The sequence below is a fragment of the Oncorhynchus mykiss genome, chromosome 7 (assembly GCF_057628025.1).
Source record: "Oncorhynchus mykiss isolate SJ-2025 chromosome 7, ASM5762802v1, whole genome shotgun sequence".
NCBI lineage: Eukaryota > Metazoa > Chordata > Actinopteri > Salmoniformes > Salmonidae > Oncorhynchus > Oncorhynchus mykiss.
Genome location: NC_143028.1, coordinates 28,920,571 through 28,933,201, shown reverse-complemented (window position 1 = coordinate 28,933,201; position 12,631 = coordinate 28,920,571). Strand labels below are relative to the sequence as shown.

General features: G+C 41.7%; 1 protein-coding gene across 2 annotated transcripts in view; it reads left to right on the top strand.

Annotated features, from left to right (window-relative positions):
• The window catches only part of LOC110527676 (serine/threonine-protein kinase 4), a 71,930-nt gene that overhangs the window by 22,859 nt on the left and 36,440 nt on the right, over positions 1-12,631 (top strand). For both annotated transcript variants that reach the window (XM_021609112.3, XM_021609113.3), the window contains 5 exons: positions 9,096-9,224; positions 9,409-9,523; positions 9,857-10,021; positions 11,439-11,606; positions 11,814-11,951. In XM_021609112.3, the coding sequence (XP_021464787.1) occupies positions 9,096-9,224; positions 9,409-9,523; positions 9,857-10,021; positions 11,439-11,606; positions 11,814-11,951 (715 nt within the window). The remainder of the gene's footprint in view (positions 1-9,095; positions 9,225-9,408; positions 9,524-9,856; positions 10,022-11,438; positions 11,607-11,813; positions 11,952-12,631) is intronic.

The following is a 12,631-nucleotide window of genomic DNA, read 5'->3' as shown; positions in this document are numbered from 1 at the left end:
ATTCCATGTGGCAAGAGTCCTCATAAACTGATATCCCAACAATGCTACTAAAGTGTTCTTCTACGGACACTATGAAAGCTTAACCAAGTTTATTCAATACGGCTGCATCAGACAAAGACATTTTCACACAAGCGCTGATATTTAACCATTTCTCATAGGCTGAGTCTCCTCCTACACATCTGTACAAACATTGTTCTTTACTGCTAGGCAGGACACTAAGTGATACAGACCATAAATGTTTTTATTTCTCCCTTAAGGCGACCTGACCTCAATCCCCCTCCATCACTAATCCATGGCTCTCTCCCCTTATCAATGCCTGCCACGTGTAATCACTTCCCTGCACTCAACACATTCCAAGCTTAGTTGCACCCACCTTCCTCCTATAACCCTTAACTTCTGGTGAAGACCCTCTAAACCTCAGCACTCCCTCTGACAAAAGTGTATTTCATATTCTCAGAACCCAACAAAAGTAACCCCTACTACTACTACTAACATGGCCCATGACTATAGCCTCTTTCAATTACTGTCCCTACAGTGACTGCCGTGAGAATACCTGATGCATGTAATCTGTCAAGTGTTCGCCGGCTGTTCGAAATTGGGAAAGCGATTTTAATGAGTTGGAAGTATATCCAATCTAACAAAACTCTTGAGTCACAGGTTTCTTGAAAGTTTACCATGGTGTCTGAAATGCCAACACTATCTATTCTACTCTCACCATGATCTGGGTATGTGTAACTTTCAATTTAGCTTCATAGTCCCAATATTGCACAGTTAGCTGTCCTCCCTCCTATGAGCTATTTCCTGTAACAATATACATAGTCTCTGGGAATGATACCCCACCACAACCTTAATTTATGAGCCCCAACAGATCACCACAAACACATTCCATCCCACTTAACAGCCCTATGTAAACATTTTGTGTCAACCACAGGCCTCATGTGTACCTCGCCTTCTACCTCAGATACTATTCTACCTAACCCGTAACACAATGGTCACTACTCCTAATGTACTTATGAAGTTATAAACATACTAAAACATTCTCAAATAATTAGTCAATATACATCAGTCCCTCCTCTAGAACAATGATCACTCTTATGTTCCACGAAACCTAAAAACATGTTGACTTAAAAAGGAAAGAGGGGGAAAAAAGTATGTTTAGTCACACCCTCTCTTGATGTGACTAAAACTAGGGAAAGAACCGTCCATCCGTTACGTTCTATACCCATGTGATGCTGGTCTCCATACCCTCTCCTTCATTTTCATCCTTGGGTGTTATCGCAAACAGACTATGAGCCTTGAACCATATCATCCAGCAATCTATATGTATTGATGTGATTTAACATTAAAATTATGATAACATGGGAAAACAAAAGAAAATGAAAAAACCTTCATGGTTGACCTAAGCTATCATCCAGTAAATTCTCTAATAACCTCCCTGCCAGAGGATACTTAAAGATACGGTTTCTAGATCCTCCCTAGGCCTAATAAATTTGAGCAATGCCTACACCCCTCACCATTTGAAAGCAACTCTCTTGATGTATCCAAATTATAACTAAAATATTTTATAAATGATCCAACCCAAATTCTGAATGACAGTCCTTAGTGCTTACTTTGACTTTATGACTCGATTTTCAAGCTCCTCAACTTAGCACACATCATCTCTGTTAGAATGTACATTTATAAACAGAACCTTTTTTTGCCCGGTAAGAACTCTTCTCATTACAGCTCCCCTTTCTCCCTGTTTTCCTGTCGCAAGTGGCCTGGAGTTAGGTTCTAATTTTTCTGAGTAAATAACTCACGGACACTAGAGAAGCTTAACCAAGTTTAATTCTTCCCAAAGGGTCGTTACATCTGTAATTCAGACAAAGACATGTTCCCATCATCACAAGTGTATATATACTCCACTTTCAACACCCCTCCTCTCCAAACCTTGTATCTTATGGTTCGACAGGAAGAGGGTAACAGGATAATAAATCCCCCTTCAGGGGATCTGACCTGACCTCCTTACCTCAACCCCGCCTTCGCCTAATCCACAGATGGCCTCTCGTATCACCTATCGCATTCCCATGACTCCCTCCCGTCCACCCAGCACATTCCACAGCCACTCTGTCTTACTACAGAGAACCATTAACTTCTCACTCCTTTATATACTATGCGTCTGATCTATCATGTCTTTAATATCTCAATGTTCAAAGTTTACCCCGAATCCAACACTGTTAATGAAAGATCGGTATCTCAGTGCAAACTTAGTCTAAATTGTTCGCAGTGTGTAGACCCCCCCCCTTCTCCCTCACTTATCATTCTAGACAGTTTTCTTCAGATAGCATCACAGTTCATCTTCCCAACGGCACATGTAACTCTTGCCTGTCACATTTGATGGCCTTTGATACTGTCCCGATTTCAATATCCAAATAGATACATCTGTTTTTCCCACGTACACGAGTCTCTCATCTGAGCTGCTATCACCATCCTCTCTGGTCCATTTCTCCCACCAGCACCCAGGAACAATAGAGAAATGTGTATGATATTTCTCTCCACGCTCGCTCAACATGCGTGGTCTCAGGACTCTGCTGCACTCCTGCTGCCGGTACCCAGGTTAATGGCTCGGACTCAGTGTTAAAAATCACTGTCGCATTGAACGCCTTTGTCACCCGTTGGCCACAAACACATACTGTTTGTGGCCAAATTATTCCTACATGCATTGACACCATCTGACGTCACCTTCCATGATGAAAACAACACTTTAGTTCAATTAATTTCTGTTTCAGGAAATCAAGACAAGCATTGACTATATGACTAATTATTACATTCCCAATTTCTTAATAACATTATCTCTGCGACAAACGTCAAAGAGCATAACATACTGTTACTGTTTGAAACCACTTTCAAAATTAGGTCATACTCCCTTATTTTACTGGCGACCTCTCGGAAGAGTTACCAGATCAGGAAGTTAGCACCCTAACCCATCGGGGAATCACACACTCCAGTAGACCCAATCTGGTGAAGTTTGTATCGAAAACAAAGACAAAAATGAAATCAGCAATACACATATCACAATCCATTTGGAGTAACTGTCATCCCTTATTAACATATATTTTTCCTTCTATATGCAGACTGAACAAAATATATTTGTATATTTACCCAAGGACCAGGGCCCTGGGAACTGGTAATTTCCCCTTTGAACCCATGATTCACATTGTGAATCAAAAATAAACTAATATTTCCTTATGGAGTTGTCTCATTAAGTAATGGTTGAATAGAGACGGGTGTTTCTCATTCATTTTATAATTATATCCCACCTGTTTCAATAATTTCTATTGAGATTGATCAGGCCTCACCAGAAAGTCAGGATGAAGGGCATTCGACACCATTTAAATATTTCCTCTCCCTTTTCTTTCCCTGTCCTTCAGAAACCCTTTAAACATTTCAAACATTTCCATCCTTCTGCATACCCAATTTTAAAACCAAATTGGAAAGACCCCACTAAATACACTGCTCAAAAAAATAAAGGGAACACTAAAATAACACATCCTAGATCTGAATGAATGAAATATTCTTATTAAATACTTTTTTCTTTACATAGTTGAATGTGCTGACAACAAAATCACACAAAAATGATCAATGGAAATCAAATGTATCAACCCATGGAGGTCTGGATTTGGAGTGACACTCAAAATTAAAGTGGAAAACCACACTATAGGCTGATCCAACTTTGATGTAATGTCCTTAAAACAAGTCAAAATGAGGCTCAGTAGTGTGTGTTCTCCACGTGCCTGTATGACCTCCCTACAATGCCTGGGCATGCTCCTGATGATGTGGCGGATGGTCTCCTGAGGGATCTCCTCCCAGACCTGGACTAAAGCATCCGCCAACTCCTGGACAGTCTGTGGTGCAATGTGGCGTTGGTGGATGGAGCGAGACATGATGTCCCAGTTTTGCTCAATTGGATTCAGGTCTGGGGAACGGGCGGGCCAGTCCATAGCATCAATGCCTTCCTCTTGCAGGAACTGCTGACACACTCCAGCCACATGAGGTCTAACATTGTCTTGCATTAGGATGAACCCAGAGCCAACCGCACCAGCATATGGTCTCACAAGGGGTCTGAGGATCTCCTCTCGGTACCTAATGGCAGTCAGGCTACCTCTGGCGAGCACATGGAGGGCTGTGCGGCCCACCAAAGAAATGCCACCCCACATCATGACTGACCCACCGCCAAACCGGTCATGCTGGAGGATGTTGCAAGCAGCAGAACGTTCTCCACGGCGTCCCCAGACTCTGTCACGTCTGTCACGTGCTCAGTGTGAACCTGCTTTCATCTGGGAAGAGCACAGGGCGCCAAAGGCGAATTTGCCAATCTTGGTGTTCTCTGGCAAATGCCAAACGTCCTGCACGGTGTTGGGCTGTAAGCACAACCCCCACCTGTGGACGTCGGGCCCTCATACCACCCTCATGGAGTCTGTTTCTGACCGTTTGAGCAGACACATGCACATTTGTGGCCTGCTGGTCTCCTGGTAGCGCCTCCATGCTCTGGATACTACGCTTGCAGACACAGCAAACCTTCTTGCCACAGCTCGCATTGATGTGCATCCTGGATGAGCTGCACTACCTGAGCCACTTGTGTGGGTTGTAGACTCTGTCTCATGCTACCACTAGAGTGAAAGCACCGCCAGCATTCAAAAGTGACCAAAACATCAGCCAGGAAGCATAGGAACTGAGAAGTGGTCTGCTGTCACCACCTGCAGAACCACTCCTTTATTGGGGGTGTCTTGCTAATTGCCTATAATTTCCACCTGTTGTCTATTCCATTTGCACAACAGCTTGTGAAATGTATTGTCAATCAGTGTTGCTTCCTAAGTGGACAGTTTGATTTCACAGAAGTGCGATTGACTTGGAGTTACATTGTGTTGTTTAAGTGTTCCCTTTATTTTTGAGCAGTGTATATCCCACGTTATCAACACCACTTAACGCATATTCACAACCGGTAAGTTGTATTTGTCTGTGTGTGGTAAACCGTAGGTCAAAACACATGAACAAGCTTTACCAATCTGGGAACTCCGTTTATGGTCTAATCCAGATACTTTCATACTTAAAACTGCCAAAAATCACTAACTGCTCTCCCCTAGACCACAGTCTCCGGGAACATTCCAACGAGCAATAATGAAACCCCCTCTCCTGGAAAAGAAAGTGTACATTTCGTTAATATTCACTATGCTACATTTTAATTAGCAATCCACAAGTATTAATTACAAACCAAACATGATAACGGTAAATCCACTTTCCTTACTCCAATCATCAAACGTTTGTTTTAATCTCCCCATCGTCTGTATCCTTTATTATGCATGTACTATTCTCCATAAACACTGCACCACAATGTTCATGAACTAACAAAAAAAAATAAAAGTTCATTTTAGGTATCAAATCAAAGTTGTCACGTGCGCTGAATACAACAGTTGTACAGTCGTGACCAAAAGTTTTGAGAATGACACATATATTAATTTCCACAGTTTGCTGCTTCAGTGTCTTTAGATATTTTTGTCAGATGTTACTATGGAATGCTGAAGTATAATTACAAGCATTTCATAAGTGTCGAAGGCTTTCATTGACAATTACAAGAAGTTGATGCAAAAAGTCAATATTTGCAGTGTTGACCCTTCTTTTTCAACCTGAAATCCGGCCTTGCATGTTGTCAATTAACTTCTGGGCCACATCCTGACTGATGGCAGTCCATTCATGCATAATCAATGCTTGGAGTTTGTCAGAATTTGTGGGTTTTTGTTTGTTTGGCCTCTTGAGGTTTGACCACAAGTTCTCAATAAGATTAAGTCTCCGAGCCACTTACAGTGGGGCAAAAAAGTATTTAGTCAGCCATCAATTGTGCAAGTTCTCCCACTTAAAAAGATGAGAGAGGCCTGTAATTTTCATCATGAATGGGGCCATGTATCGAATGAATGGATGGGGCCATGTATCGTGAGATTTTGAGTGAAAACCTCCTTCCATCAGCAAGGGCATTGAAGATGAAATGTGGCTGGGTCTTTCAGCATGACAAGCATGATCCCAAACACACGGGCAACGAAGGAGTGGCTTCGTAAGAAGCATTTCAAGGTCCTGGAGCAACAGCCCCAAAACATCACTGCTCTAGAGGAGATCTGCATGGAGGAATGGGCCAAAATACCTGCAACAGTGTCTGAAGACTTACAGAAAACGTTTGACCTCAGTCATTGCCAACAAAGGGTATATAACAAAGTATTGAGAAACTTTTGTTTTTGACCAAATACTTATTTTCCACCATAATTTGCAAATAAATTCATTAAAAATCCTACAATGTGATTTTCTGGATTTTTTTTATTCTCATTTTGTCTGTCATAGTTGAAGTGTACCTATGATGAAAATTATAGGCCTCATCTTTTTAGGTGGGAGAACTTGCACAATTGGTGGCTGACTAAATACTTTTTTGCCCCACAGTACATTGTTACAATTCAATTCAATTGGCTTTATTGGCATGACGTATCTGGCAAACACTCCTTACAGACTCAGAAACCTTCTTTTTTTTGATCTCATGAGACAGTGTAGGGTGTGAATATATATATCAGTTGTACGATGTTTTGGTATAAATCCAATTTGGCTTTGACTCAAGACTTGCTTATTAAGGAAGTTTAGAACTCTTACATTTATGATACATTTGTTACCTCTTTAGAATCCATTCCCCTGGCATTTTGCCTAGATTCTTCAACCCCAAATAATTTTTCCTGTGGCAAATTTAGCCAATTTGTCATCCTAAGGAATCTGCAATATTTGTTCCCTGACATCTATTAAAAAGATGGGTAAGACGTGATCTCATACGTCTTCCTTTTAATAGAAACTGGAATCTCTATGAACCACTATCGATCGAACCGAGCCATACACTATACACATACACTAAAGTTCCTGTCCAGCTACTTTCTGGAGAATTCGTTGTTGCTCTTTTGAAAAAGATCCAAACACTTGCATGGCAGCATGTGGAGTTATACTCCACTCTCAAAGCATCTTGCTCTATTTCATCCACAACCCCCGCAAAAGCCGTTTTGATCACAGGTTTCAATCAACATACTCACATACCTAGTCTTTCTGTGGCTGAGTACTTCTCCTTATTCCGTGTTTATTGGTTTGTATTTTTTGTTGATAGAATGCTGACATCAAAACGCTGGTATATTGAGCTTTTGATTCTGTTTTTATGTTATTATGCCAAGTCGTAATTGCCTCCCTGAATTTTCTATCAGATTTAAATTTTCCGTCAGTCGGGAAATGCTGACCAATCTTATCCAGTTAGCTAAATTTTTCCCATGTTTTAGCCGAATTGGTAGAATACTTGTGCGCTTCTTTCAGCGCCTACATGGCTTTATTCAAATCCTCTAGCTCTCTTTACAGGGAAAATTGTGGCCGTCTGTCGCCATATCAATAGTAATTACTCCCAAACCTCTCCTGACTGTGTCCAGGGTGTTTTAGATTTCTTCACTCCCGTCTATAAAACACCTTCTATTAACTATTTTCCAAGGTTGCGCTACCCACATCCCCGGAGAGTAATTATGGTATTTGTGCCTATTAATTGGTCACGGTCACCTTGTATTAGAACCAATACTATAGCGTCTGCAAATGTATTACTGGAGAATACGGATTACTTCATGTCTTATTCCAGTATTGCGCCTCAAATATCACTGTTGTTGTTAACCCACATTACAAAAATTATTCACACTTGTCTTCCTATTATCCACATAATCTTTCGTGGTTCCCCCTCCCCATAGGGCATAAACCAACCTCTCTCCGAATTGCTACTACACGTAACTCAAACAGTGTTCAAGTATCTTATTTTTCCTCTTATTTTACCTTTTTCCTTTTTTTTTTTTACTCACTAGCTGCTAGAACTCTCATCTTCCTAAAACTCACTGTCACTGCAGCTGGGAGTTTTGTCCCTCTTACAGATCTCGCAGGGTAATACCCCCACTAGGCACCTATCCTAAACGGAACCTATACTGTATTGTCACTCATGGATCTCGCAGTGGAAAACCTCCACTTGGGACCTGTCCTTAAAGGAACACACCCTACACCTGATTTTTACCGGGATCTTGCAGAGGAAAACCTCCACTCGGGACCTATCCTTATGGAACCTACCCTACACCAGATATTTACGACCGGTCGTTACACAATGGGCCTACTGAATAAACTCTTTCTAGGTCCGTATCCTATAATTGTTCAGCCTACGATTCTCATCTCCCCAAGATGTCAAAATGAGTGGAAACAGGTGTAGGAACTGTCTACCTTGTTTGTTGCCAGCTCCACTGATCAGGACTCTCTGGTTTGACAACAACTCGTGGTGAACCCTGCTCTTAGCGCCAAGTGTTAGGTTCTAATTTTCAGAATAAAAACTCTACGGACACTATGAAAGCTCACCCAAGTTTATTCTTCCAAGATGATCAATACAGCTGCATTAGACAAACATTTTCACACAAGCACTGATATTTAACCCTTTCTCCTAGGCTGAGTCTCCTCCTACCCATCTGAACAAACTATCTTTACTGCTAGGCATGAAACTAAGTAATACGGCTATAAACTTTTCTTTCTCCCTTAACGTGACCCGGCCTCGACCCCCTTCATCACTAATCCATGGCTCCTCTGCCCTTATCAATGCCTGCCGCATGTGATCGCGTCCCTGCGCTCAGCACATTCCAAGCTTAATTGCACCCACTATATACCTTCCTCCTACAGATAACCATTAACTTATGGTGTAGACCCTCTATACCTAAGACCTCCCTCAGTGACATGAATAAGTATATTTCATATTTGATTATTTGATTTGATTTGATTTGAAAAATATTCTCAGAACCCAACATTGATGTGCCTATTTCAATAATTTGTAAAATTAACCCACTGTGCTAGAATAAGACCACATTCATTAATCTATTTACCTCTCAAACAAACCACTTACCATGTCGGCCCTATGACCACACAGCCTTCTCGCTGAAGGTATACTATTTGAGGAGCATGACACGAGTTGACTCATTCAGTAGTAGCCAAGATAAAAAAAATATTAAATCATGTTTTCACACCTGTTTTATATGCAGGTCCTATGGCAGTGTATTTAAGGCCAACTATAAAGAGACTGGGGAGATTGTTGCCATCAAGCAGGTCCCTGTGGAGTCTGACCTGCAGGAGATCATCAAAGAGATTTCCATCATGCAGCAGTGTAACAGGTGAGGCACCCTCCACTCTACCTCCTCTACCTGCCTCTGTGTCGTCAGATCGAACAATCTGTTGCTGTGTTGGTAACATTATTTGTGAACAGAAGAAGAGTGGAACTTATGGTTTATATGATTAGTGTAATATAGACAAGGTACCAGAAATAGGCAAACTCATTAGGCTCTTTTGCATCCTTAGTCCCCATGTTGTGAGGTACTACGGAAGTTACTTTAAGAACAGTGACCTGTGGATCGTAATGGAGTACTGCGGAGCTGGCTCCGTCTCCGACATCATTCGCCTGCGCAACAAAACGGTAACATGCTACATCCAACATGTCCAATCTGACTGAATATTAAGGGTCGATATATCTCTGTTTTTGCAAAAAATTGTGTAGTCTTTTTAGCTGATCTTTATTGATGGTGCCAATTATTTTAGACCTGACTATTTTAACAATGTCAACATTATTTTTACAGATTTTAAGTTAACATTACAAAAAAGTATTAATTGTTTTTGATTTCTGCTTGCTGTACATTTTAAAATATTTATTTTGAGTGCTGGGCATATGCAATCAGTAGTGGAAATCGTTGCCCTAAAATAAGTAGAATTATGTCTTTATAGTGTCTCTTGCCTCACGTGTCTGTTGTAGCTAACAGAGGATGAGATCGCCACCATAGTGCAGTCCACACTGAAGGGACTGGAGTACCTGCACTTTATGAGGAAGATCCACAGAGACATCAAGGCAGGGAATATCCTGCTAAACGCAGAGGGCCAGGCCAAGCTGGCTGATTTTGGGGTGGCGGGACAGCTGACCGTAAGGAATTCATCAGAAGATAGCTGGTGCAGATCATGGGCTGCGTTTACACAAGCAACCCAATTCCAATCTTTTTTCCACTGTGGTGTTTTGACCAATCACATCTTTTTCAGAACTGATCTGATTGGTTAAAACACCAATTAGTGAAAAAAATATCAGAACTTGTCAGGATGTCTAAACGCAGCCATTGAGTCATACGTTAATGAGATGAATGTTTGAACTAGGACAGGGGTGTCAAACTAAATTCCTGGAGGGCTGAATGTCTGGGTTTTGCTCCTCCCTTGTACTTGATTGATCAATTAAGTTCATTAATTAGGTAGGAACTCCCTTCACCTGGTTGTCTAGGTCTTAATTGTAGGATAATTAAAAGGAAATGGCCTCCCGGGTGGCGCATTGGTTAAGCGCGCTGTACTGCAGTACCAGCTGTGCCATCAGAGTCCCTGGGTTCGCGCCCAGGCTCTGTCGTAACCGGCCGCGACCGGGAGGTCCGTGGGGCGACGCACAATTGGCCTAGCGTCGTCCGGGTTAGGTAGGGATCTCCTTGTCTCATCGCGCACCAGCGACTCCTGTGGCGGGCCGGGCGCAGTGCGCGCTAGCCAAGGTTGCACGGTGTAGCCTCCGACACATTGGTGCGGCTGGCTTCCGGGTTGGATGCGCGCTGTGTTAAGAAGCAGTACGGATGGTTGGGTTGTGTATCGGAGGACGCATGACATTCAGCCTTCGTCTCTCCCGAGTCCGTACGGGAGTTGTAGCTATGAGACAAGATAGTAGCTACTACAACAATTGGATACCACGAAGAGAAAAAAGGGCTAAAATTCAACAAACAAAATTTTTTTTTTAAAGGAAATATCCAAAAACCAGCAGACCCAGGGCTCTCCAGGAATTATGTTTGATACCACTGATCAAGAATGTTGATTTTATTCCTTGGTTTGATTTATCTGAACTATCAAATTACATCTGTTTTTGACTGTTTTTGTCTCCCAAGATTCACTATGTAAAATCTTGGGAAGAGGTTCAGAAACAAGACGTATCTGCTCAACCAATGGAAATAGTTTTACATTTATTCGTCATCTTGCTTGAACGTGCTGAAAGCTGGCAAGTCTTGTCTAGTAGTCTCATCAGTTGAAGCCTTTTTGATCTGGACTGGGCCCAACCAAAAGATGCTTCCCTTCAACTAACTTTTTTTTATTTACCTTTTAAAATGGGAATTTTGGTCTTCTGTGCCATACTGTAGTCCCTTTTTAACATCCTGCAATTTAGTTAATATAGCAAAAAAAATTGTGGATAGACAAAAATCATGCTTAAGCAATCCAGGACTGACTAGGATGCCATGAGGTGTATATTTTTCATAATGTTCTCTGTATATCATGTGCAAATATAATTAGTAAATCATGTCTACTACTTGTCTGTTTTTCAGGATACCATGGCCAAGCGGAACACAGTGATTGGCACACCATTCTGGATGGCCCCTGAGGTGATCCAGGAGATTGGTTATAACTGTGTGGCAGACATTTGGTCCCTGGGCATCACATCCATAGAAATGGCAGAGGGAAAGCCTCCCTATGCAGACATCCACCCTATGAGGGTGAGTCTATTGTTAATGTGTACAGATCTGATTTTGTTAGTGATTGAACTTGTCAAAGACTTCTCAGTCTCAGGCTTCAACCCCTCTAAAACCAATCTGAGTATAGTGGCGAAAACAGAGACGACTTGAAATGTGATTTTGTGTTGTTAAATTGTCCACGTATGTGACTTTGTTTCTGTTCTGTCTGTTACATTGCTTCGTTTATAGGCCATATTTATGATTCCTACCAATCCTCCACCGACGTTCCGAAACCCAGACTTGTGGTCGGAGCTGTTCCAAGAATTTGTCTCCCAGTGTCTTGTGAAGAACCCAGAGAACAGAGCCACTGCCACACAGCTTCTACAGGTAGAAGACCCCATCTCACCGACACTGTCTGCATCTCAAATGCCTCCCTTTTCCCTATATAGTGCACTACTTTTGACAGCCAAAAGTAGTGCACAATGTAGAGAATAGGATGCCATATGGGGCGAAGCCACTGTCCCCTCTGGCACCCATACCAAAACTACCTTACTCAGCCTACTACGTCAGTCTCTCCCTTCTCTCTCTCTCTTCCTCTTTTTCTCACTTTCTGTCTGTTAATTTCCTATTTGTCCTACCATAATTTCTCTCTGGATTAAATTTTGCAACTAACCATTAATATTTTACATGGGATAGCACATTATCTGAGGCCATTACCGAGTAAAACTGCAACTCGCGGTTGCATTGCTTTAAACTCGGGTTAAAAAGATTATAAATGCCTCTTTTCCATGGACATCGGAGAAAAAAAAAATTAAACAAATCACTGTTTTGAAAAATGTAATGGCTAGTTTTCTCCCCCAAACTGTTTTCTTTGCAAGAGCAACATTCTTGCCCCTGTTCTTCTAAACGCGTGTTTGTTACGATAGATCACCTGGATGGTATCGATTTATTATTATTTATTTTTTCTAGTTGATTTCAGGGCGAGATTAATTCAAAGACTCGTTGCTGCGCACTGCACTACCGACAATGCGAAACTTTTGAGGTAAACACTGGATGTTGGCTCAATT